Source organism: Electrona antarctica, assembly GCF_951216825.1.
Source record: "Electrona antarctica genome assembly, chromosome: 23".
Lineage (NCBI taxonomy): Eukaryota > Metazoa > Chordata > Actinopteri > Myctophiformes > Myctophidae > Electrona > Electrona antarctica.
This window is the reverse complement of record NC_136804.1, coordinates 24,037,910-24,064,391: the sequence shown is the minus strand read 5'-3', so window position 1 is coordinate 24,064,391 and position 26,482 is coordinate 24,037,910. Positions and strand designations below refer to the sequence as shown.

Sequence of the window (26,482 nt, the reverse complement as noted above, 5' to 3'; positions counted from 1 at the left end):
CAGCCTCTGAAAACAGGACTATGCATTTGGTTGCCATTACATTTAAAAAATGAATACATAGGTAATAATAATAATAAGTAGTAGTAGTTTGAATTATGAACAATTCAAACATATTGATATTTCACATCTGTACTAAATGTTCAATCAAAGTAATGAATGAGTAATTTGTTGGACACTATGGATTTCCTTATAAAAATGTTTGTGTCGAAGTGTCCTTGAGCAAGACTAATTGCCTCCCGATGTGCAGGTTGGTGCCTTGCATGGTTTTCTCCGCTATCAGTGTATGAAATGTGTGTGTGAATGCATGTTGTACTGCACAATTTATGTAAAGCGATTTAGATAAACGCGTTCTATAAATGCACCATTTACTTACCATTTATAAAAAGGGGCGCTCTTATCATACATCATCATATATCCTCACATTCCGGCCAATCACATTTGGCGTTCTCACTTTTCTGTCCTCACTTTTTATCCTCACATTCCATGCTCAGCCAATCAAATCATCGCTATGGGATGCACACAAAGCTGGACCATAGGAGAGGCTAGCGCCCCTCAAAAAGTAGGCCCCATAAACCCAAGTGATGGGTATCAAAGAGGGATATGGTATGTCAATTCAAGAAATCCCCTGTCGTAGTGTCGTGGTCCTAAGAGGTTTCTTTTATGAATGATCATTCAGGTGGATTGCCTCTCTGAAAGGAGAACAATATGACATGTCACACGGCACGTTCTGAACTTAATAAGCACATACACAGATTGAGAATATACATTCTCCGCCGAGGTGGCTGGAAGATAATGAGTCATGACTAATAGAGCCAAGCAAAGCTCCACAGGCAGGACAAGAAAAGACTAGGTATAATATGAATGAAAAAAACAGTTTTATATAAATGTACAGTTGGGTGCCACCGATATTGTCCCTTATCATTTGACCCATTTAGGCCTGAATCCTTCTAAATCCTCCAGTTTTCTGAAATAAATATTTTCACGATTTTTCAAAAATAGCAGACCTACAAGCTCGTAGCGCGCCACTCGGTGGCGCGATATGAGCTTGTAGATCTGCTATTTTTCAATAGCTAAATTATAACAATGTTTAAAACACCAAAAGGGGTTCCCGCCCAAAATGGGTTAACTGTCCTTTTGCGCAGATCACGCAAACCTCAGCAAAAAGAAAAGGACAATATCGATGGCCTCCAACTGTATACTAGTCCATACCCAGGGATGTGCGCAGTCAAAAGTATTTGCAGACTTTGGGTTATACACGGTAGGCTATTAACACTTTGAGAGACCAAGTTTGTTGTGGTCTTGCATGTTAATAAATAATGGCATTGGGTACAGCTGGTGAGACAGAGGCTGGGGGAGAGATAAGAGATTGGGTTGGGCACATTCTAAAATTAAATCGTTTTTTTTGTTAGTTGGTCCACAGACCCCCAAGGGGTCGATCTGTACACCTACTCTCTGCCTAGCACGCAAAGAAACACACACACACACTTCGTCTGAGAGAGAAAACTCGGAAAAGGTTTTTGTTCCAGCCGGCTGGCCGCTCGCCTTGCCTCGTGAAAGTAGTTGAAATAATGTAGTTTCTGACCCGTGGTGAGATCGTACTACATGAGGCACGCATTAATGTGCGTGCGAGTGCGAAGGAAAATTATATCCACAGTGGTCCTCCGCTCATAAAAAGCTGAGTTTGGACACAGCTCCTAAATGAAAGTCCTCGACTACTTTACAACTTTGTAGCAAAGCTACAGCCTCAGCCTGTGCTACTGTTGTCACACGCTGCTGAGGAAAGTCCCATAGCCTGCGAGATCTCGGGCCCAAACCCAATATGACCCCAACAAGATATACTCTAAAACAGAAAGATACATTTACATTATTGTAGCGGTGGCTCAGGAGGTAGAGCAGGTCGTCCAATGATCCGTGGGTCGGCGAATCCTGGCTCCTCCTATCCACCTGTCGAAGTGTCCTTGGGCAAGACACTGAACCCCACACTGCCTCCAATGAGTCGGTCGGTGTGAGCTTGCCACCATTTTTGTATGAATGTGGGAAGTGAGGACACCGGCGTTGACTGTTCGCCACTTCATGTCCCAATGTATGAATGAATGGACCATTGTAAAGCGGCCCATTTTTTGGACCGCTTAACATTGTAAAGCGCTATAAAATGCAATCCATTATTATTATTATTACCCATGTGATTTCTGGGCCTGCGGCATAATTGATAAAGTGTAGCGCCTGGTTTCACAAGCACATCTACATGTTTACATGCAATTAAACAGTATAGTTCATGGTGCAGTGGCAAACTTCCAATATATTACAAAAGTACGTACGGGGACGGTCACAACAGAAAAATATTGTACATCTCCATACATTTCATTCGTAGTAATGTCGTCATGGACTTTCACAACTGCACAGTAAAGGTTGCCACCGTTTACTGTCCAGGGCACAGGGCAACAGTCCCACCACAGCATAATTTCAGCAGAAATCTTCCTATCCTGGCAGCCAGAATAGGACAAGACCACTTAACGGAAACGTACGATATCTTTACAGTAGAGTTGTTCCGATACTGGTATTGGTTACTTGGGCCGATACCACCCTCAAGTACTCGGTACTCAGAACCAGCCCTGATACTTTGACCCAAGTACCAAAACATCAAATTGACACTAGACTGAACGAATGCAACGGGAGCAAGTCTGACCCAACACTGCAGCAAATCGCCAAAAACAGCCGATCTACAAGCATAAATGACAACTGCGAAGATTAGATCGGAGATCCATCTGCATCTATGAGAAAAAGGGTGTAAAAATAAGTGGTTACTCAACAAAAATAAAGTACTTGTATCGGTACTCGGTATCGGCGAGTACTAAAAATTAAGTACTTGTACACTTACCGTCAGTGTATTTGTCGTGTTTACCCTACATGTTTATGAGCCTCTCTCTCTCTCTCACTCTCTGGGGGTGAGAACATGAAACTTATCAGACGTGTACGTCAATGAAATGGAGCAACCCCCCCCTTGTAGATCGGCTATTTTCAGCATGCAACTAATTGTAAAATGACTTATATTGGATCTCTTGTCCACTAGTCCCTTCCTAATATTTTAGTCTAGTTTTTATTTGTTGACGAAATTGTCAGTATATTTAGTCTTAGTCATCATAGCTTAGTTTATTTAGTTTCAATTTAGTTTTCGTCAGTGGAAAAAGGTAGTCGACGAACATTTTTCGTCTTAGTTTTAGACGTCGACGAAATCAACACTGCATGCATACCTGCTTTGCAACAAGACATCAACACACTGTTGGCACAGGCAAATAGTAAGGCGTCATGTGGGCCAACACGTTTAGCTCCCTTTATAGGTCACACTGCAGGATGTCATAAATGTTTCTATGCTATATGCAAACAACCTTTTGCTATGTAACCTCTGTCTGTGTGTGTCCCTCCCCGCTCCGCTTGACTGGAAGTCAAGTAGCGAGTCAAAATGACATCTAATAGAGGGGCCACTCACAATGGAGAGGATCACATGTTAAAGCAAATTACATGGTGACAAAAGACCGGATCACTAGACTCCAGCTAATCACCGGGCCGAGCCTTTATATCTTCAACAATGTAGTATCGGCATCAGCTTATGTGTTCCTTATACAATAACAAGCAATGTAAATAATCAAACGGGAACTAGTATATACTTTTAATTAATATTGTCTTCCAATTTACTTTCAAAAACGTGCTTATTACAGATACAGACACTTTGTATAGATAAACTTAATAACCCTTCCCAGACCAGCATGGATAAAAGATGAAGGCGAATACAGCGTCCGTCATATGCACTGGTCTAATCCTAAAAGAATACGAGAAGGAATTTGAACCCCCGGTCCAATCCCTGCTGGTTCTGCCTAGAAGAGATGGGTAAAGCCAAGCGCGTTCTCAGAGCCCAAACAAAAATGCCCCCATGACGACGTGCCCACACAGAATGGAGGCCTGTCCATTGCCATGGCAACCAAGACCAAAAGAGGATATGGACATATGCCGTGTCAGGTGCTTCTAAGAAAAATAAATAAATGCAAAATGCTTAATTTTAAAGGCACACTGGGGTTGCTCCGATAGTCTCCAGAGGCACCGACCACACAAAGTGAAACTTTGCTGAGGCAAGATCACAAAGCAAATCTTGAGAGCAGCAGTATCTAGAGAAGAGGTTTAGGTCTTATTGACATGATTATCTTGACCAGTTAAGGCCAACAGGGCTCCTTGTATGAGATGTATCAGTTTTCCATTGGGATATCAAAATCTACTAAAAACTACCTAAACTACTAAAGTTTGTCCACATGTAGACTTGATTGTAGACTTGATTATGAAACACCACACACTATCCTATCCAAAACAAACTGGCCAAGTCATGGGTGAAACAAGGATTTATGTAAGATTATACAAACATCCGACTAGAAACAGCTTTTAACATCTAGGAAAATTAAAAGGATGTATGTCTACTATATATCTATACACTCATTGTAGAATTATAGCAGTTAATAGTGTAACTAAGAAACAGACAAATGGGGCAATCATTAGCTAGTATGCATACTCAAGAAGCCGCTACAATACAAGGCAAGGCTAGAGAATTTCAAGGAATTTCTGGCTGCATTCTACCTTTTTTTTGCACTAGTTGTAGCAGAGTGGACCCGTCAGTCAAAATGGTTATTGAAAAGATTGTTGTGGCACAACAATGATATCACAATTAACAATACAACAATGAATTATTCTACTGTGTGCTTCCTCTTTTGCAGCTCAGAAGCCGATGTCTGGCCCTTTCCTGCAAACATCAAAAAACAGTCTTCCTTTACAGCAAAGGGTACCGGGGGGGGGGGAGTCATTATCTGGTAGGGCATCGTGCAGAGAGCTCCAAGCTTAATTTAGCAGCACTCAACATCAAGGGGAGACACTTGAGGACCCCTCCCCGCCCTCACTTCCTCTGGTAGGGCCCTCAGTTGGCTGACTTACCAACACCCTGTTGGAAGTCCTGCTCTGTGCTACTTTGCTATTAACAGCTGAGAGAACCAGGGACCTGCTGAGCTCAGACAGCTAAGCCAACTATGGCTGCCACACAACATTAACGAGCACATATCCATGGTCTAAAGACACCACAGTGCTGACACCAATTAGGGCTGTCACGGTTACACACTTCAGTTGACGGTTTCATTGTGTTTTTGGCATTGGAAATTGGAACAAATATGAACAGAAATTACATTTCCCGTTTGCATTTTAGGCTTCGTAATTAAGAAGTGCACAGGGCAAATATGACAAATAAACTATAAATGCAACACGTCTGTGTGTGTGTGTGTAAGGTTGTAATGCACGTAACTCGAGAACTATTTGGGTGGGGAATGCATTTCCAACTTGCATCGTTCCAACTGGCACCGCTCTAGTAACTGAAATACGTATACCAAGAAATTACTGGAATTTTTATCAATTCTATTCTATACTATACTAAAAAAGGTGGGGGAAAAAAAGGGGGAAATAGCTGATGTACAAGCTTACAACATGCCGTAAAGGTTGTAGTACTGATATTTCAGCTTTTTTATGTCTGAACATCTTTCAACGTGGAAACGATTACGACAATGTCAAAATAATTGTGATTGCACGATAATTATGTAATAATTGTATCAAACTTAACACAAATCAAATCAGAAAATCTGGTGGTTGAGACAAAGCCACTGAGGTCAAAGGCTGCTGCCACAAGTGGTACAGTATAAAGAGATGGATATATGTTCTTTGTGCACACTGCTCTGCACTTCTTTGTGGCATCTATGCAAAGGAAAGAACAATTCCCTGTAAAGGATAAATGTGTAATTTGGACTGCCTAGACAGTTGATAAACTACTAACAACAATGTAGGCCCGAGATCAACTCTCGTAGAAGTACTGAGCCCTGGTGGAGAGCTTCATAGGGTAGTGTGAGAACAATTACTCCAGCTCAACATCAGAAAGACCAAGGATGAGATGGTGACGACTACCGGCGAAATAACTCCAGAAGTAATGTAGTGTCAATTATCTGGCCAGACTGTAGAATGTAGACTGCAGAATGACACTACTACTACTACTACTACTACATGCACAGTTTAATTGTCTCCTTTGTTTACATCTGCATGTGATCATGTGAGATGAGATCACGCGAGGTGCTGCTTTGCGCTGGGAGGCATGCTGCTAATCGTATTAAAATCCTCTAGTGTGCGATTCACCAGAAATGTCACCAAAGTGTAGGCACGTTTAAGATTACAGAGGAGGGAATAGGATAAGATTTCTAAATCGTTTAACCCATTAAGACCAGAGGCCGATTCTAAAAAATGTCATATAAATCTTAACAGTTTTCTCTATGTTGCTTATGTGCTCAAACTTTTTCATGTCAAAATAATATCTACTAAATAATATTTTTTTCCAAGGATCAAAATGTTCGCTTAAAAAAGAAACACACACATACACACAGACACACAGACACACACCCCAGCCAGGACCTTCAATGCATGAAACGGGCTGCTGTAAGAATGATGTTTTACCCATGTGTAGCAGCCAAGTGTCCTGTTTTTTGTCATGACGGCATGTTTAGAGTGTAAAATGAAAGACACAAGGTATGCCAACAAACAGAACAAGCTGGTGGTGATGAAGGCTAGCTCCTCCGCAGTTGGATTTGAACTGGACTGAATATAGAGGTGGTTGTGTGGAATGTGAGGACGAGGTGGAAGCCGGATGCTACCCTGGAGAGGTTAGAACCCAATCCCATTTATTATGAGGCTGAGCTAGCAAAGATGAGGTGCACATTCATAGGCCCGTCACAATGTATTACATCATCGCTCAATCGCAATTCTTGGAGATGATAGCAAAATATTTTCCATAGTACAATTTCAAACATTAAAAGAAAAATAGCAGATCTACAAGCTTACAACACGTTTGTGACGTGTTGTAAGATTGTAGATCAACCTGCTCCACTTGCATAATTATGGGCTACTAGGATGTGCATTGCCGAATGTGCCTGTTAAGGGTAACTATTGACACTGTAAATACTGTATATTTGCTTAGAATGTTGATAGATTGTACATAATTTGATAATCATCAGGTTGCTCATCGATGACAGACTGTAGTGTACATACGAGCGTATATTTCTCACATTCATGCATATTGCACAAATATATCCTTGTACCACTCGTGTTTCGTTCGCACAGCTGTTGCTACTAGACGACACCTGAATGTCTCCATCTATAAAGGCTCATCTTATCGTATCCATCAACTGAATCCCCCCAAAAACGGGGAGCTGGCTTTATAATTAACTTTTTGTTGCATTCTGCCATTTACACAACCTTGTGTCATGAACGATATCTGCTCTTATGTTGTCAGCAGGCCTTGCCGTTCCTTTGTTCCGATTGAAAATGAAAACTGGAAATCTAATTTCTGGACTGAGACAGATGTTGACCGAAACATTCAAACTGTAGCTGTCAGAAGAACCAAAAACATCATCCATCATGGATGGGGTAACGCTTTTAAAAATAGCACACACACACACACACACATGGACCAAAAACAAACACGGCAGTATTTCAGACCGAATGGCCCAACATAACGGGAGATAAGGCATCCTCAGCCATTGCTTTCTGACTGGGGGGGGGGGACCAATTTGCTCCCTTGTAAAGCCACAGTAACAGTATGTAGGACGAAAGCAGCTTCTTCTGAATCGCAGAGCTGGCCTCTCTCTCTCTCCGTTCCTCTGCATCTCTCCCCCAGAGCCATTAGAGTAAGACAGAGTTACGACAACTCCGTTCACTTCATGGGGCCAGGCTCTTCTACATAGACTTCTATTGAAAAGGGACAACCGCAAGTTTACAGAATGCATTGGAGTCTATAGGCTCGCACGTGTACATGAACCACATGACCAGGCTGTTTTCTGCCCCCTCAATGTCGTAACTCTATGGCTCTGCTCTCCCTCTCCTCTGTTGGCATGACTTCTGTGCTCCCACCTATAGTCGGGCAGCAGCAACACAGCCCTCCCTGCACTAGCATACCAGTGGAGAAATTCCCAGATAAGTAATACTGTGAGGCTCCGGTGGAAGATGTGGCCACTCCTCACTGGGGCTACGTCACCGGCTCAGAGGCACGCAGTCACTTCCACAAAAGGAATTCCTTTTTACCGCTGTGTGTGTGTGTGTGTGTGTGTGTGTGTGTGTGAAAATAAAAAACGTTCTGAAGTAACAAGGGGCAGAAAGACAGAATGCATTAAAAATTAAGGAGGACCCTTTTCTAAATGTGAGAACAATGATTACACCAAGTCTGAAGAATGGGGGGGGGGGGCATATTTGACGATAAGAATAATAGTGAAACCCATCTTCAGTGCAGGACCAGAAAATAGCATTCGCTCTGTTTTGCGTGTGCGCAAGAATAATAGTGAACCTTCTTCACTGCAAGACCAGAAACTAGCATTCGCTCTGTGGTGTGTGTGTGTGTGTGTGTGTGTGGGGGGGGGGGGGGGGGTCTTGGGTTCGAGCGCTACAGGGCGGCCAGCTGGGTTCCTAGTCTAGATGAGCCCTGCTGGGAGCTGTAACCAGGCGCACGCCACACACACACACACACACACACACACAGCTTTACAACTCTAGCTGCTGCTACCGAGGACGACCATATATGGCCCTGGGATTCCCATGGAAAAATAAGGCCAGGATTGAGGAAGAGAGGGGAGAGGGGGGAAAAAAAGAAAAAAAAGAGAAAAGGTCCGGGGAGTTTGTAACTGTATGTTTCACTCTGGCATGCACACACACGGCAGCCAAAAAACAATAGTTCCACTTGAGAGCCAAGTTGGTTTCCATGTGAGAGAGGGGTCCAAAGAAGTGAGGCAGGGGTAGGGGTACGAGAGGGAAGGGGCAGAGAGAAGTGAGGAAGGGGTAGGCGTACCAGAGGGAAGGGCAGAGAGGTCAGATAGCCACAGAGGGAAGGGGCAGAGAGGTCAGATAGCCACAGAGGGAAGGGGCAGAGATGAGTCTTTCCCCATACAAATTGGTCAGTGGCCCAAAGATGGGTCCTGACCCACTGTTTGGGAAACTCTTTATGTGGAGGACAGTAGATGAGCTCAACTTGGCAGTCACTGACAGAAGAGGTGACTTAAGAGGCATGTTCCCTACAACCCTCTCTGACATACTGGCCATGTGTCTTTGTTCATATAAACAAAAGCAAGCAGGAGGTTAAAACTGACAGCACAGATGGGGCTGTCACGATTACACATTAACGTTGACGATTAATTCATAATTGCAATTAATGATTAATTGTGTTTTTGGCATTGGACATTGGAACATTAAATATGAATGGAAATTACATTTCCGTTTGTCCTTTTAGGCTTTGTAATGGAAATTAGTGCACAGGGCACATATGACAAATAACTGAAATATACCATGAAATTACTAGAATTTTTATCAATTTTATACTTTTTATACTAATTTTATACTACGTATACATAGCGGAAATAGCTGATCTGCTAATTCTGCTTTTTTGTGTATGAACATCTTTCAACATGGAAACGATTATGACGATTATATAATAATTTGTGACGACCCTAGGGTCTGCCCTCCAAATGTTCTACCAATCCATACTAGGCCATTACATGTGCAAATATGGATCGGCAGTTTCGCTATAAAAGCATAGGTAGAAATAGTCACAGCTAGCCTCCCTTGCCTGAACAACACTGCTTCAGAATAATCACATAGTCTGTGGTGCATTGCTCTCTGTGTTATCCAAAGGGCATGGCAGTCATCACAGCTTTGGCATGGTAAAACTAACGCCTAAACAGATTAATATCTCAATATATTATCAGTCAAAAGTTAGTTGCGGACTAGCCTCAGTACCCAGGCTATTATTTTCGTTCGCATTCGGCTCAAAAAGACAGGCCCTGGGAAACCGATTGGAAAATTTGGCATAGGAAGCAGACTTCCTTTTATGACACTACTAACCAATAACAGTGCAGAGGCGCGTTGCTACAAATTTGGTGACCAGAGATTAAAATAGGGTGCATTTTGCATCCCAAAACGCAGTTTATAGTTAAAGGACGCAATAAAACAACGACCTCTGCATCCATGGGATGCACTACTATACATTGAAAACCTATTTACACTGTTTTCTACCAGGGGGCGGAAAATATGGGACGATTTTAAGATGACCCAATGTTATTCTCCATTAGAAAAAATATTCCCACAAACCAGGGGATGAGCGAGTGACGTCAGGACTTCGGTAGTCTATACAAGAAGGGAAGAGAGCTCAGTTTAATTTGAAACACCAACTTTTCAAGTGGAAGGCTGGATTTATTTAGTAAATGGGTGTTGAAAACCCTGTGTGCGTGTGTGCTCGCTAAGACGGGATAGATGAAGCAGGGCTCACTACTGGAGCCTCAAAGAGGAAATGAGAAAAATAAACAGCCACTTCCTATTCTTCTCAGGGCAACATCTCCCCGACACCAGGATCCCTCTCGCATCACAACGGTGAACCGCCACTTCTGTTTAAGATGGAGATTGGAGATTTTTTTTAACTTTTCTGTTTTGTATGTCTATATGGAGTTAACATTACTAGTCTAAAAGACCCATCGGTGTGGTTAAAATATTGAAATATGTCGTCTTCCCTGTGTAATTGGTTTCTTCCTGAAAGCTGAAAGCCTTGGAGTCAAAAGACCCAATCGAAATAAGTCTGATATAGTGACATCACAATATCATCCCCTCCCCTAACACCTCCCCCTTTATCATACAACAACAGCTGTGGGTGCAGCTTCAGTTCAGGGGGATCACCACCCATCACCACCCACCAGGCAAACCAGGCATACTTAATGAACTGGTGGGTGTGGCCACATAAAAACATAATTTTAACACTTTCTGTACACTTTTTTAGAAAACAATCACAGCATTCCATCTTAAATTTAGAGCAGTTGTCCTGGAGTGCTCTTACTTATAGTAGAGGGCATGCATCCGATTATTCAGACAAGAAAACAACTATAATTAGGACCTATATGGAAGGGGGTTTCTTCATACCAGACTACCAAAGTATTTTCCTTTCTGCGGTCTAGTATTTTACGGATTTCAATTACTTTTACGACCATTGTCTGGGAGCACTTAGTGTGGCCCTATGCCTTAAGGCAGGGGTCTTCAACGTTTTTCAGGCCAAGGACCCCTTAGCTGAGATAGACGCAGCTGGGACCCCCTAGTCCCTACTACATATCGTCTAAAATTGTGTTGCAGATTAAACTTACTGTCATAGATTTCGCAGATGGCTTCATATAATTGTTTGACAGCACCATCATAAGTGTTGTATAAATGAAATGTTTGTTTGTTTGTTTGCACATTATCTTTTCCATTATTATGTTGGATTCGTTTGAGTAACATTAATCCATGAATGAATTGTCAGACATTTAACCACTTAAACTCTCAAATACAAAACACAGTACTTTTTTCCATTTACACGATTACGCCAAAAATAACCAATCTACAGGCTCACGATACCTCAGTGTGAACAGGCGTTGTGAGCTTGTAGATCTGCTACTTTCTGCTAGGGTTCAAGTGGTTAATGTAAAAAAAAGTATGGGCACCTGGTAATGTAATGTTTGTTGAAGGTGCTCTAAACAAACCATAGCCAAGTCCATAGACTTGGCTGCCATATGATGTAATTTAGCTAGCACCCCTCAAACTGCCTATCACACACAGATTTGGCAGCCCCCAAATCTGTGTCTGAGCCTTGACATGAAAAGGGTTGAAAACCACTGTGCTAAAAGATGAGCCCATTTGTTTAAAGATAAGGACAATCTTTATCAAAGGCGGTTTTGCTCAAAAAGCCACTACGTAATGTACGTATGGTTTGAATCACAAGCTGTAAGAATTCTATCTCTTGAGGGCTGAACTCCATCTACTGACACTGCTATTCCTCCGTGGACAGAATATCGCTCATGTGCTCTTGCGCGCCAACACACACTAATGGAGCTGCACCACAGCAAACTGCAGTTCTCTGGTGGCTCAGCGTAAACCAAGATCAATATCAAACAAAAAGAAATGTAATACACGGACAGCTTCAAAATGCTGGACAAATAGTTCTCTTTTCTTGTACTGTATAACAAGTAGAATAAAGTACTATTATAGGCAGCAGGAGACATGCCAGGAGATAGTGTCTTTCATTAGCCAACTTCACTATAAATGTTCGGAGCTCAAGTTGTCTGCAACTAATTTCGACAGCTGAATGCATATTTCCTGATTGACTGTAAATAATGTAATCTCTCTCTCCCGCAGACAAGAAATGGACACAGACACACACACTGCTGCCTTAATTGCACTCCCCTCTCTAAGACAATGAGGAATTCACCGTCTCAGGTCCAGGTGTTTTCAGTTCAAAAACAGCTCATAAAAACCACTCCACATAAGACATGCAACCGCAGCCGAGCCAAACAGCGGGATGGCTTCAAGTAGACCAACCTAAAGTCGAGGACAGAGACCGTGTGCCACGAATTTAAAGAAAGAAAAAAGAAAGAACTGAAGTCATCCCACAAACATTTCACAGCAGCTCAATACTATGCATAGCCGTGGTCCGTTTAGGCGCATGGGGGTAGGGAGTAAAGCAGTGGGCACCCGTCTATCAAAGCCGTTGGCAGGTTCCCAGTCCTATTCATTCTACACATAATGCGTCAACAGGTAGGTGTTCACCCGGGGGCCATTGCTCATCAACCTCTTCAAGCCCTCCAGGATGCAGTGAGAGCCTAACATATGGATGAGAAATAACCTGGTCTCAGTGATTACACAGGAATACACACTGACATCATCAGATGGAATCCAGGATAGGGAAGGAGGGAGGGAGGCAGATACGGGATGGCAGCATCTGGTTTCAAATTAACTACTTGCGTTCCTTAAAATCAATAAGAGCACACAGCAGGGAATCAGGTCCTTTTGAATGGACGACGTAAAAAATGTTTGACTACATGACGTGGTGAGGCCTTGTGTGCCCCGGGTGATGGACAAGGTCAAGTCCATCTCTCGAACCCAGCCGTCATGTCAGCACGGCACATATACGTGGCAATTGGTCCGACTCTGCTGAGGAATTCTCCTTACGACCCCAGGTGAACCAGTTTCAACCTGTAGCGACGCTCATACTTCCAAAGAGCTTCATCGTTCCAAAAAGTAACTAGGAAAAGCAATAGCATTCAAACCCCCCTGGCCAATATGAAAGCCACAAATACCGGTGGAGAAGAGATCGAGTACAACTAAAAGACAAGTCATTTTATGAGTGGTTGCGCTCTGAAAATAGCAGACCTACAAGCTCACAACGTGTCGCACTGTGACATGTTGTGAGCTTGTAGATTGGTTATTTTCAGAATGCAACTAAGAGTAAAATCAGCCGTAATTGACGTCATCAAGGCCCACCACAATGGATTTTAGTCGACAAAAGTTTAGATTTACTAAACTAAACTAACATATGACTAAAAGTAAATGGATTTTTATTCAAAGGACTGTCCGTTCTGTGTGTGCAAGGAAACGCTGTCGACGTGTCATAATCAGCAGATGACCCGACATGTTGGAAAGCACTGGCGTGCAAAATGAGGACTTCCTGTTGTTGATTATGGGGTTGGTAGACAGTACTGTAGGTAGGGACGCTGTATGAAAACATCAGGCAGCGTGGCCTGCTCCACACAGTGGCACCTGACAATTATACGCAGGTAAAATGTCAACGTTCTTCTGGGACCCAAATTAAAGTACACTGGCAGTTATAACTCAGCAGCTATAAAAGCTCTCAATGAGATCCAGAAAATATTGGTGTGGTAAGTGTAGATCACCGTATACCCAAACAGTGTGTCATTTGTGTGTCACGGTCCAATTTTTATTGGTCACTTAGAAAAAGATTTCAAAAGATGTTTTTAACAAACAAAAAAAGCGTTTTGTGCTTGTAGATCTGCTATTTTCACTTGTTTGGGTCCCGGGAAAATGGGTATGCCTAAATCTCTCTTTTGGGTCCTGACCTGAAACATTTGTGAACCGCTGGTGTAGAGATATACCGGTAATGATTTTGATGCGTTTAAACTTTAGTGTGGCTGCACCGACACACACCGTGGGACCAGTGCCGGTGCTGTGTGGGGGGCCAAGGAATGTCCTTTCACCACTGATACATACCACCAAAGAAAAGGTGTGGTTAACTCAATAATGTGCCTTCTAGTAAAAAAAGAAAAAGAAATACATTACAAGCTCAATAGGGTTACATGTATATACAGTAGATTGATCCTATGTGATGAGAGCTAGATGTAGGACAAGTCATCAATCATGGGTTGCAAATTCATGCATATTGCATGACGGTCCATTGACATAAAAAGTTAACTTTTACTTGGCATACACAGGAAATACACACCAACTCACAGGGCAAGTAGTAATTATATGTAGCCACAATAAAATATGAAGTATAGCTAAACAGTGCTTCCATCCCAACCTGCCGTCCCAAAAGACATTAAGACGTCTGTGGACGTCAAAGGCATCAGAAGTGTTAAAAAGAACACACAAGACATCACGATGGGCTATTGGGATTTTGCGCTATAATTTTGCAGTTTGTCATACAAGTATTGGGGCTTAAGTGGTTAGAATATCTGTAAAACACAAGTGTGCGTGAGGAATGCGAGGGGTCTCTCAGCTTTGTTAGATGTAAGAAAGGGGGGCTCAGAGGAAAATAAGGCTGGGAGGATTGGGTTGACAATTGAATGTTTGTTGCCAGACAAAGAACAAAATCTAGGCTGTCTTGTAGATTCCTCTATGAATTATTGAATGACACCATAATGTATTCTGTATTATGTTCCGTTACAAATGCATGAGTGACTGGGAGCTATAATCACTTAGAGCGTTGTGGGATCATAACAAAGGAAATAGAAATTAGAACAAAGAAAGCTATGTGTAGTTGTGCAGTCAGTGCACCTTGCATACCGTCACAAAAAAAAAGGTGCACTGAATGCATTATGTTTTCCCGAGATGGATAGATATCAAATGCCTTGAGCAATAATAGCTGGCTTTTGAGATCCTGTTACAGCAGAAGGCCACAGCCTAAAGGCTGTAGCACTTTACCATAAAACAGTCAGTGATACAATTACATTTCATTCAGACACTATTCCTAATGATGTTGACCTTCACTGGGTCCGTTTCACAGCCTCCTCTAGTAGCTCTGCTCTGCTGGAAATGTTATGTCGAGTTGTGGGTCCACAGCTTCCGGAGCCGCACAGCAGGGGAGGTGTTGTGTGAAGGCAGATAAGCAGTGATAGTCGGTATACTATTCTCCATTAAGGATGAAATCCCTGAAATAATATATTACAGGGATTCCCACCAGACTAGTTCAGTGTCTGCGCACAGCAGAGATTGAATTGGTCAGTGCCAATTCAAACTAGACAAGAAAGATATAGGTCAAAAGGATTAACACTGTTTTATTAGAAAATAGTTGATCTACAAGCTCGTCGGTGTGAGGAGCAGGTTTTCGCCTTTGATGAGGACATGCCAGCAAGGGACGCTCGGGTTAACGCCGGTGTAGCCAATTCAGCAGACAAAGAAATAAATGACATTGCTGCTAGGGCTACTAGGCTTTCCCGTTTCCTCCATTTGTGAACTACCACAGCAGGTGAGAAGGCATGACCAATGGGGGGCGGTGTGTGTACGATGCTCAGCACACCATGGTCTACCTTGGTCTTAACCTAAGGGACAGCAGGAGGTTTGTTTTCAAAAGAAAAAGGAAAAAAAAGCCTGGGCAAACGAGCCAGGAACTCTGGCATAGGAGTGAGAGTGAACCTTGTATGTCTGCTTGACATTTCTTCCTAAGGGGGGAGTTTTTCGTTACCACTGTCGCAAAAAATTGCTTACTCTGGGTGGGATCTCTGTCGGTCGTTTGCTCTACAGTGTCTTGAGCCAACTTGTTGTGATTTGACACTTTAATACTAACTGGACGCCATGATGCTTTTATCAGGAGAGGGACTCAATCGGCAGCATCCCTCCCTGCTCCTCTCATTGGCCAACTGGGGAGCCAGCCTGTAAGCAGTAAGCACAGCTGAGTATCTCAGGCAGCGCTGGGTTTGAACTGCAGTATAATTATGTAATAGGTTAATATTACTGGTACTGGTCTGGATGACAGGATCCACCACGCTGCAGCTCTGTCTCACTCTAAACTGCCAAGCACTGCCTAAGGCCCTCTCTCTCTGTGTTCACTAGTGTTATGCAACTCCCACTGTACATGCAAATCCACAAACACAAGTGACTAGCAAACCTGCAGTCAAGTCAAGTGGGTTGCCATGGAGACTGTGAAAGATAATGGTCATAATTTCAGAGCCTCAACAAGGTTGAGTAATGTAGGAATGGACACTTGGAAATTTTCTGTTGGGAATGTTGTCGTTGTTTATCCATTGGTTAGCTGTAGCATAATGCCATATTTATACAGATATAACACTATACCGCACATCACCAGCCTTGGACACATCAACTGCATCTTTGAATTGTACGTTGCACAACTGACATACTTGAATGCCTGTCTGTGTGTCTGTAATGTATGTGCCAATTTAACAAATGAACTGCTCGTGACGGAACATTCTGCCAATTAGAATCCAACCGGCAACCGCTATTGGCGGAACGTTACGTCAGATAAGCTTTATTATCGATATCAAACCGGATCGCTGATTTATTTAATTTTTTTGCTTGGCCTTTTCTTCTTCAGCGATCCTAGACAGGTTTTACGCACGCGCACTGCCGTTCACTTGTATAGAGGCAGACTAAAAAGCTGAATAACTAAATCTACAGATCAGCTGTAGGGAAAGCTTGAATTATCCTCTTTCAATCTGTAAAGTGTTTGTTTCATAAAAATCCACCGTAGACATTTTATGAGCTACTTCCTGTCAAGAAATTCCTTGCAGATGATTTTTTTCTAAGTGCTGGAGTTTGGAAGTGCTCGTTGACCATCACTCAACGGCCCATGCGTACCACCTGTTTTGAATGTGCACATAATGCAGGAGGCAGCATGAGGTTGCTTTACTGATAACGAGCGCTTCCATACTCTGATACTTAGAAAATAATCCTCTGCAAGGAATTTCTTGACAGGAAGTAGCTCATAAAATGTCTACGGTGGATTTTTATTAAACAAAACCTTTACATATTGAAAGAGGATAATTCAAGCTTTCCCTACAGCTGCAATGTTGGTGATTTTGACGGTGTTTAATATAATTAGAGATATGTTAAAATGAACTAATTAAACGATTACCTATCGGTATCACGATTCACAATTTACTGTTCAGGCAAGTGGACATGACCTTTGGGCAAGTAGAACATGACCTGCACTTGCCCGAGACCTTAGTATCAACCCCTGAAGGGCTATTGCTTAAACGAGTGTGGCATGCATTCCCATCTTGCGTCGTTATCTGCTTACATTGTTCCCAAGTAGGCTGGTGTCTACTCTATTGCATGCAGTTTTTGTACAATAACCATGAAGCATGGTTGCAAAATGCACTACTTTTCTGCAGAATTTAAAGATTGAAATGTCCTCAATGTGGACAGTTTTCTGAAGCGTTCCCTAACTTCCCTTAAAGCTGCTATAAGCAATAATATGTCAATTTTAATGACCTTTTTTTTTTTTTTTCCAGACAGCCAGCAATGGGTGGAACGCTCCCAAAAAATGTAGTCTCTGCGACACATCTAGGGGCCGCAATCTGCATTCAAAGATGTTCCTAGAAGCTTTGTCATTGGTCGAAAAAACCCGTTCGCAATGACTAACCAATCAAGAAGCAGACAGGCAAATCGACCAATGGCAAAGCTTTTAGGAAAATGTTTGAATGCAGATTGCGGCCCCTAGATGCGTCACAGCGACTACATTTTTTTGGGAGCATTCTACCCATTGCTGGCCAAAAAAGAAAATAATGTCATTAAAATTTTGACATATTATTGCTTATAGCAGCTTTAATTTGCTCCCACCCCATAATCCACATACAGCACAGGCAACCGCCCCCCACACACGCAGTAAACCTAGGGGAAACACTGATTTAGAATGCTTTCATTATTTGTTTTAAATTTCCTGTTAATCAGTCCTAAACAGACAGTGAATTGTTTTTGCATTGCCTAAATGCGTAAACAAGTACCCGTCCCCATCCTTAGTGTAATGTCAACAGAGCATATGCAATGTAAAAACTCCACCGAGCTGACACGCATGTCCTTGAAAATTCCTAGGATCAGACGATCGGCAGTTAAGAAAGGGGCCAGGTGTGTGGGTCAGTGATGATATTTCCATGCGCAAAGCAGCAGCGTGCCCTGCCTCTGTCCCCCCCACTAATGGCCTTGATAGAGCTCAGCGGGCAGCAGTCAGCTGGGCCATGGCATCACATGGGGAGAGGCAAGCAGGCCAGCCAGAGAGAGAATGACTAGAGGGGAGGGGGTTAGGTGACAGCTGAGGAATGCTTGCTCTGCTCTCCCTTTGCCATGGTTTCCACAGACTGTCATGTGAGGAATGCACAACAGGACTCGGAATACTACCCTCTCAGACTATCAGAGACACAAGCCGTCTCTGGTCTGCTGCTAGGACGACAGGATTCAAAATACTACCTTCTCAGACTACCGTAGACTTTGAGGCGGTCTCTGGTCTGCTACTCCCCTTACTCACCTAATGTCTGTCCTCCAAGTCCTCTTTGACACCTGAATCACGATACAACTTGAATGCTGCATTGTGTTGGTCAAGGAGGTTGAGGACAACAATATCACCTACATGACGACAAGGCAGCAATGGGTTCTCTCTCTTTGGGTCAAATAATTAATTAGAATAACATCCCAAACCACAGTAGTAGTTCAATGCTCCTTTCCCAACCACAAAATGCCCCAAGAAAGCTAGCAGCAGCCTTCTTCAATCATAGTGAGTGAAGATGTTCATGAGTTGTACAGAGACCAATCATCTTAAGTCCACAGTATGACTCGCAGAAAGACTCAAACCACTAGCCTCAATGCAAGCTTATGCCAGGCCAGCACTACAAAAGCACAGCCACATACTGCGACTCATACCCAAACTTAGTATCATCTCCTGAAAATCAGTGAGGGGAACTTGTGGTAGTGATATTTATATCCCCCTCCATTAGCTAGTGTTGGGAGCAATCACTGTACCCAAGGAGGAGTGACCCCTCCTATGCAAACAGTACACACTTGGCAATAAATCAAGAGGTCACTGGTCTATCACAGAGGAAACGTGAGGTGATAATACAGCACCAATGAATGTTGAACAGCTTGTGGTGTTATGTAATCGGCAAGCCAAAAAGGTGGTTTCATGATACTAAAAGCGTGTTTGTCAATGATAATTGGCTTCGACACTTTTACTTTCCCAAAATGCAGTGATCCTGAATTAGCTCAAACATTTTAATAAACGCAATGCAGCCATGCATTGTAGTATTCCTGTATATATCAATTAATATTGCAGAACTATTTATAGCCATTCTAGTCCCTAGTTGATGGGTGTGGTGGACAGAGTGGACTATTAATATCCTGTACAAACAGAAAGAACACAACAAAGAAGACAGCGATGAAGACATAATTTGATGCAAGCATCAAACGACTCTCGCTATCCATCTTATCTTCCCTTCAGACACTCATCTGAGCAAATCAACATCAGCTTGACCTGCCTGCAGTCCTGAGTCCTAGGATTAGAATGTTAAACACAAATGCTTATATTGCTTCAACTCCTTTCTAAGACCCCCAAAAGCCATGGATGATCACATGCTGGCCTAGAACAGACAGCGGCTTCCCATCTCTCCAGAGATGGTTAGGTTTGAAGAGCGGCACTCCAAATTCCTTCCTTCCTCTAGCTAGCTCATCCCTCCTGGACATCGGTCCAAAAAAAGGCAATGTTTCCACTGTGTGAGTCTGCACAGGGGGCTTGCTAATTCCATACATGCTGATTAGTGCTGTACAATTAATTTGTAATAAAAGATCAAGATTCAGAAACCTATGCAATCTCATTTTGTGAAGGATCGTGAAGAATCGTGCAGCACTAGTGCAGCACTAGCTTGTAAATCGGCTATCTTTCACTATGTTTGTATTGTTTTAAATTAGTAAAAACATGATTAGTTCGACTAACTATCAATCCCCTACTATCAATCTAAAAACACAGAGGCAAACTAAACCTGTCCAACATTGCAAGATAATATGAATCACTTGTCTTGGAAACTTCAAAAAAGCTTTGAAACTGGTGATGTAATAAGTGCTGGACTATGTATACGATAATACGACTATACTACGTGCAGGGAAACAGATATGCAAAACTACCTACAGGGTATCTCAAGATACACAGAACAGTACTCAGACAAGACATCTGGTCACTGAGTAATGATATGACATCACCAGGGATCTATGCAAGTTTCAAACACTTTCATGCAAGCATTATTTGTTTAATCCTTTGGTAATTTCCGCGCTTGTTTTGTTTTTTTAACATGCTGAGGCTTAGGCTTCATCTTTGTAGAAGGTTAACAGCATACAGACATGGTCAAATTGCATCCAGTAAAATAGTTTTGTCCCACACATTTCTCAAAAGCCAGGAATGTCATTACTGTGATAATTCCTAAACCTTACTGTTATGTGAGCATTACAATTATCTCCCTCAGACAAGTCAATGGTATAGGTGCAGCCATATCATCTTGGTCTGATATAGTCTGAATGCCCAGATAGATTAATCTCTCAGACATCTAGCAATGTTATGTAATGTTTCAGACATTTAGCAGTGTTATGTAAACATGACTGTGGATTTTCACGACAGGAAACCTATACAAGAAGTACAGAAAATCAACTATGTGATAGAAAATAGATGGGGCAGGTCATGTTAGTAATGCACTTAGGTGTTAAACTATGTAACTGTATATTAAGGCACACTTGAAGCAATACAAGTTAAACAACTTTCAGTGGAAGTCTAGTGTAAGAATCCCTGAACACTGCCAAGTCACTGTCAAGGTAGACAGGTCTCATTTCTGCTGGTCAAGACAATTAGCTGCATCAATACTGTCAGCGAGGAAACTACCTTCAAACGCTTATTTGTAACACCTATGTTATTGTTTGTTCGGTTGTGTTGTCATGTTGGGGGGGGAAACGACACACTTTGGCTACAATTTGGCGTTAACAAACGTTAACCAACGTCAGCTGCCATTTTCATAATTTGGCTGTGCATAACGGCTAGCTAAGACAGCCATGGGCGTAATCATCAAGCTGTTAGCTAGCTTGCTGTAACCTTTGACATTAAAACCAAAGGGTAGCTTAGCTTGCAAATACAGCTTTCATTTTTTTTAAATCTCAAACCAAATTACGAAATCAAAGTGATGTCTATGTCAGGGGAACACAAACGAGCCTGCGCATGAATTTACCGTTATTTAAGACTTTGCGACAGCTAGCGATAGCCAAATGAGCTAAATTAGCTGCTAGGTTGCTAATCCAACTTTAGCCTAGTAAAACTATCTTGGTTAACGGGTGGTCGCAACAACCGTGCGGAAGAAAAGCATACTATCGCATTAACGCACATTGTTTATGTCAACCACTACCTTTCGTTTTTAAACAAAAAAAACTAACTAAACAAGTAGTCAACACGACCAGAGAATAGCCTCAACCATGGCTGAAATCAAATGGTTCATGAACAGCAGAACTAATTTGAGCGACCTCTGACAATTGACACAATGTTGTTGTTTATAAACCGACATGGACCTTAAAAAAATACCCGTTGTCCCACAACAACATGGTTTAGTCTGATGCATGCTGATGTTTTTGCGATATAAACAACAGTAGGCTGCGGTGATATTGCAGCATTTACACTGAACCCACCACACACAGACTGGCTGAGTTAACGTTACAGTTAGTCCACTCCAAACTGGATCAATTAAGCTAAAGCCCCCAAAAAAACATCACAGAATGATCATCACCACACTGATCCATGGCACTGTGATTGAACATGCACGCATAGTTGGCAGTTTAATAAATGTTAATATCAGAGTTGTTACAACATATCAAGCAGAAAGAATAATAAAGCTAGAATGGCAACTATCTGATGGCTTCGTTTATAGACAGTACTGGCCTTTCCATTTAAAGCTCGACCAAAATGACGTATTTCTTTGAAGTAATAAAAAGTGCAAAAGCACGCCATGTATATGTTTTGTCTCGCTTGCTTACATATAACATTAAAAGCCACTCTCTCTCTGTGTGTGTGTGTGTGTGTGTGTGTGTGTGTGTGTGTGTGTGTGTGTGTGTAAAAGAAAGGCAGAAGAGGAGGACTGGAGGTGGTATAGATAGGTAAACAACACAATGAGAGAGAGAGAGAATGGCTCCAACGGCTCCATTTGACAGGTGCAATTTCTTTCCACACAGGCATAAAGAAAGAACATAACATACACGCTGACTGCCGGTCCGTGTATGTATGTGTGTTTGTTCTTTATGTCTGGGGAAAAGAAACGGATAAACAAACAAAACGTCCCATGATGTCAAAAAGAAAAGAAAAGGGGGAAAAAGAGGCCGTTAACTGAAAAAACAACGACCGAACCAACCAACGGACCTGGTGGAGGGCGGTGAGCCCGTCGACATTGGCGTAGTTGATGTCGGCGCCGCGGTCCAGCATCCGGAGCACCTCCTCGGTGTCGCCGCTGGAGCAGGCGGCCAGGAACACGGCGCCGTCGTCGAACTTCACCTTCGTCTTCTTCTTCTTCAGCACCGGCGGCTCCAGGTCCGTCTCGGAGCCCAGCCATCGCTTCAGCTGCTCGTTCCTCTTCTGCTTGGCGTCCGCCATCTTCATCCCCCAGCTCTCCTTCCTTCTCGACTCTCTCTCTCTGCCTGGCTTCTGCTGCCTGGCTGCCACTAAACTAACTGCCGCCTCTGTCTGTCTGACTGACTGACTGTCTGTCTGTCTCTCCCTCCTCCTCCGTCTCTCTTTGGCCTGTTGGTGGGGCGTCTGTCTTATCTTCGGTCTTCTTTTTCACGCACACACACACACACACACACACAGAGAGAGAGTGGTATACTTTAGTGCCACTATCCCACAGCGAGGCGCTGCACTGGGGCGTGGGAAGGGAAGGGGGGTGCTGTGCTGCTTGCTTCGGTCGTGGTGGTGGTAATGGTATTGAGTTGAGTGGTGCTGGGGAGGAAGTGTTGCCAGATTGTGTGGTGAGAAATAAGCGACCAGGTCTGTGAAAATATATATATATATAGGGGAACCCTTTTCATATCAAGGTCCATTATTTATTCAGCATTTGAGCCATGGACCACCATTTGATGAGGTTTAGTCTCTTAAGACCTAAAATGTAGAATATTTTGTTATCGTTAGATAAGATTTTGTCCACAATTCCATGCTGTATTGATGTTAGTACCATTAGGAGAGATTAGAGATTAAAAAGAAAATGTTGATCAAAATAGCAATTCTTCTACATTTTCTAATTGTGCAGACTTCTTGTAAATTAAGTAATGCAGATGTGTACCAATAATTTAACTCTTGGGAGTGTAAAATGAACCCATACAGGTCCATTTGGTTTAATTTTACACTCTCGAGAATAAGGTTTAATTTTACACTCTCAAGAATTAAAGATCCAAGGTCCATTTGGTTAACTCTCCATCATTTAGCTGGGGACCACCTGGAACCCCATCAAGGACCACTGGTGGTCCCCGGACCACTGGTTGAGAACCACTGCACTAAACTAATAGAGCCCACATGTGCACTACTGCACTGTATTGCCAACTTCTTGTGTTTATAGATATGCTATTTTAAAAAAAAGATCTTGAAAAGAAAAAGTGAAATATTTGGATTATATATTTTGAAAGTTAAACTTTTTATTTTTATTTGTTAGATGGTCTGCAGATAAATAGCCTACATTAGGTTAATGTCCTCCTTGACATGCACATGTTTGAGAACTGATTTAAACAATGATTTAAGCCCAAGAAACTGCAACCACCAATATTTACAAGCAACTTTACAGAAACACAAGGCCAAAGTAGCTTATAATATGCGAACATGGCAACACTGGGAGAGAGTCTCTAGGATTGTTTTCTGCTAATCTCGCGAGAACAGACAAGGTCCCAGGATCTGCAGTATAAAACCATTGAATAGTATGTATTAATAACGTCATAAGCAGTGGTGTGTAAAGTAACTAAGTATATTTACTTAAGTACTGTACTTAAGTACAATTTTGAGGTACTTTTACTTTATTTTTACTAGTCTCTATTGTGGACCAGTGACTAGTAAATATACCACTCTCCTGTTCTCATCTTTATTTATACTCGGAATACAGTTGAGGGCAAGCCCTCATTTTCAACGTAGCCGAGGTTACAATACATAAAATACAGTCACGGAACTTTATATAGAACAACCATCAGTAAAATAAATCAATTGAAGCAGGAGCAATCACGGTGAAAAATATTCTGGAGCATTCCTTTGAACTGACCGAAGGATGGCAGGGAGCTCAGTTTTAAGGAGTTTTGGAGTTAATTCCATGAAGTTGGGCCATTGACAGAAAAAGCTGTCTTGCCCAACTCTGTCTGGGCCTGAGGAACCTTGATGCCTATATGCCTGTTAGGCATATACCGGCAGGCCTACTATTGTCCATCTCTTCCACATTTGGAAAAATAAAAAATAATGACAACATTGGTAAGGTAACACATTCAGTTCCATTTTTAAGAGAAACACATTGTTCCCTCAGGAAAAATAAAAGCCACAAACAAGTACCTGTAATGACTTGACGGATAACACCTAAAAGTGCGAGGAATGTAGTGGACTCAAACAGGGGTGGTCCAGCTCAGCTCAGAGTTCAGTAGAAACAATAAAAAGCAAGGTAGCCAGTGTGTGTGTGTGTGTGTGTGTGTGGGGGGGGGGGGGGGGGGGGGTGATGGTCTTTCTAATTTTATTTAGATCAACTACCAATGATTCCCGAGCACGGCACGGCTGCGGCTCACCGCAGAGATTGGTCAAATGCAGAGAAAGAAATCTCGCATACAGTAATGTATGTGACAAATAGTAGGACTTTAACCTTTAACTTTGACCTTTCATTTTGAAACGACTACTTTTCGGCAGACACTGATGACACTGAGCATGATAGGGGGGCAGTACTGCCGTCTCCAAAATAAGTTGTGGATAGCTGTTTCTGAGGAGCATACTGTCTAACGATGAGTTATCATTAATGTGGGCCTATGGAATCTAGTGTATATGCATCTAAACACGTTTAAATTGCATCAAATGTATACTGTGTGTGTACATGTCGGACCATGACCCCCTATATGTGAAGACCAACACGCTATCATCCCATTCTCATTTCAAGTTTATTCATTGGATCATTGTCATATAAATCCAGCAAGTCAGTCTGAGGCATGGGGGATTGGCAGCCAAAAATAGGAACGTACGGTGTAGGCCTACGGATGAAGATCAGCTATTAAGCTCATCCTAATTTACTCAAGCACCCATCATACTTCCAGCTTCACTGGTACATGGGTGTCATGGGAATTTTTTGTGGAGGGAGGTCTGGTTGAGTCACAGCAATAGGAGAGCATGCGTACTAAGCATCAGTGTGTCAGAAAACTGTTAGCCAGGGGGGTTTATTTTGCTGATATCAGGAGAGTTAGAAAGATGTGTAAGCTGATGTAAGGAAAGTGGGGCAGACCTCCCCAGTGATGGCTGATGTGGAGGGAACCATGCGTGTCGCATGATCCAGCACAGATCGTGCTTTTTTAATGAAATGTCTTTATTTTCTTTTTCTCCCTAGTCTCACATAGCCAGACGATAAGAGATCCGGGCCACTGATGCATCCCACTGAGCATTTTTCGGCTTTTAGACGTCTAAATGACCGTCTAAAAACTGGGGTGAAAATAGTCTAAAAATGAACGTTTTTTAGCAGTCTAGGCTTGATTAACCAGGCTAATCAAGGTCTAAATGTAGACCGTCTATATATAGACGTTGAAACAACGTTTTTTAGCCACGTTTTTTAGCCTAGACTGCTATTTTCACCCCAGTTTTTAGACCATTTTTTTTGCCATTTAGACATCTATTAGATTAGACTACAAAAATGCTCAGTGGGATCCGGTGGCATCTACAATCTATGAACGATTCGGAAAAATAAATAAATACACAAATAGGAGCGTTACAGGACCAACATAAAGGCCAGGCATTCCTTCATAACAGTATCAGGCTTGCTTTTCAAAGCAGTGGGGCATACAGTAGGTTTGTCACCAATTGAGTACTTTTGTCTTTTTCCACCACTGACAGTGAGAATGTTCACCAGGAGTGTGGCGTGTGCATATAGTAACAGTAACACACTATCCTTCCCTAGTTCTGCAGCTCCATGCATCATACAGTATATGCACTCACAGTGTGCATGTGTATTTGTGCACCTCTTGCATTATGGATGTGTGTTTATTCACGTGACATCTTGACATTTTAGATCTTGTCATCTTGTAGAACCACCAAAAAGAAAGCTGTGCTTTAACCTACCTTTTTATTTTCATATATTTATTTTAGTGGATGCTCTAGTCTATC

The 26,482-nt window shown here is 42.4% G+C and overlaps 1 protein-coding gene across 3 annotated transcripts in view; it reads right to left on the bottom strand.

Annotated features, from left to right (window-relative positions):
• ppp1r12a (protein phosphatase 1, regulatory subunit 12A) overlaps window positions 1–23,090 on the bottom strand; it is a 95,158-nt gene extending 72,068 nt beyond the window's left edge. For all 3 annotated transcript variants that reach the window (XM_079494095.1, XM_079494094.1, XM_079494096.1), the window contains exon 1: window positions 22,526–23,090. In XM_079494095.1, coding sequence (XP_079350221.1) covers window positions 22,526–22,762 — 237 coding nt within the window. In that variant the 5' untranslated portion in view covers window positions 22,763–23,090. The remainder of the gene's footprint in view (window positions 1–22,525) is intronic.
• Between the last annotated feature and the right edge of the window lie 3,392 nt (window positions 23,091–26,482).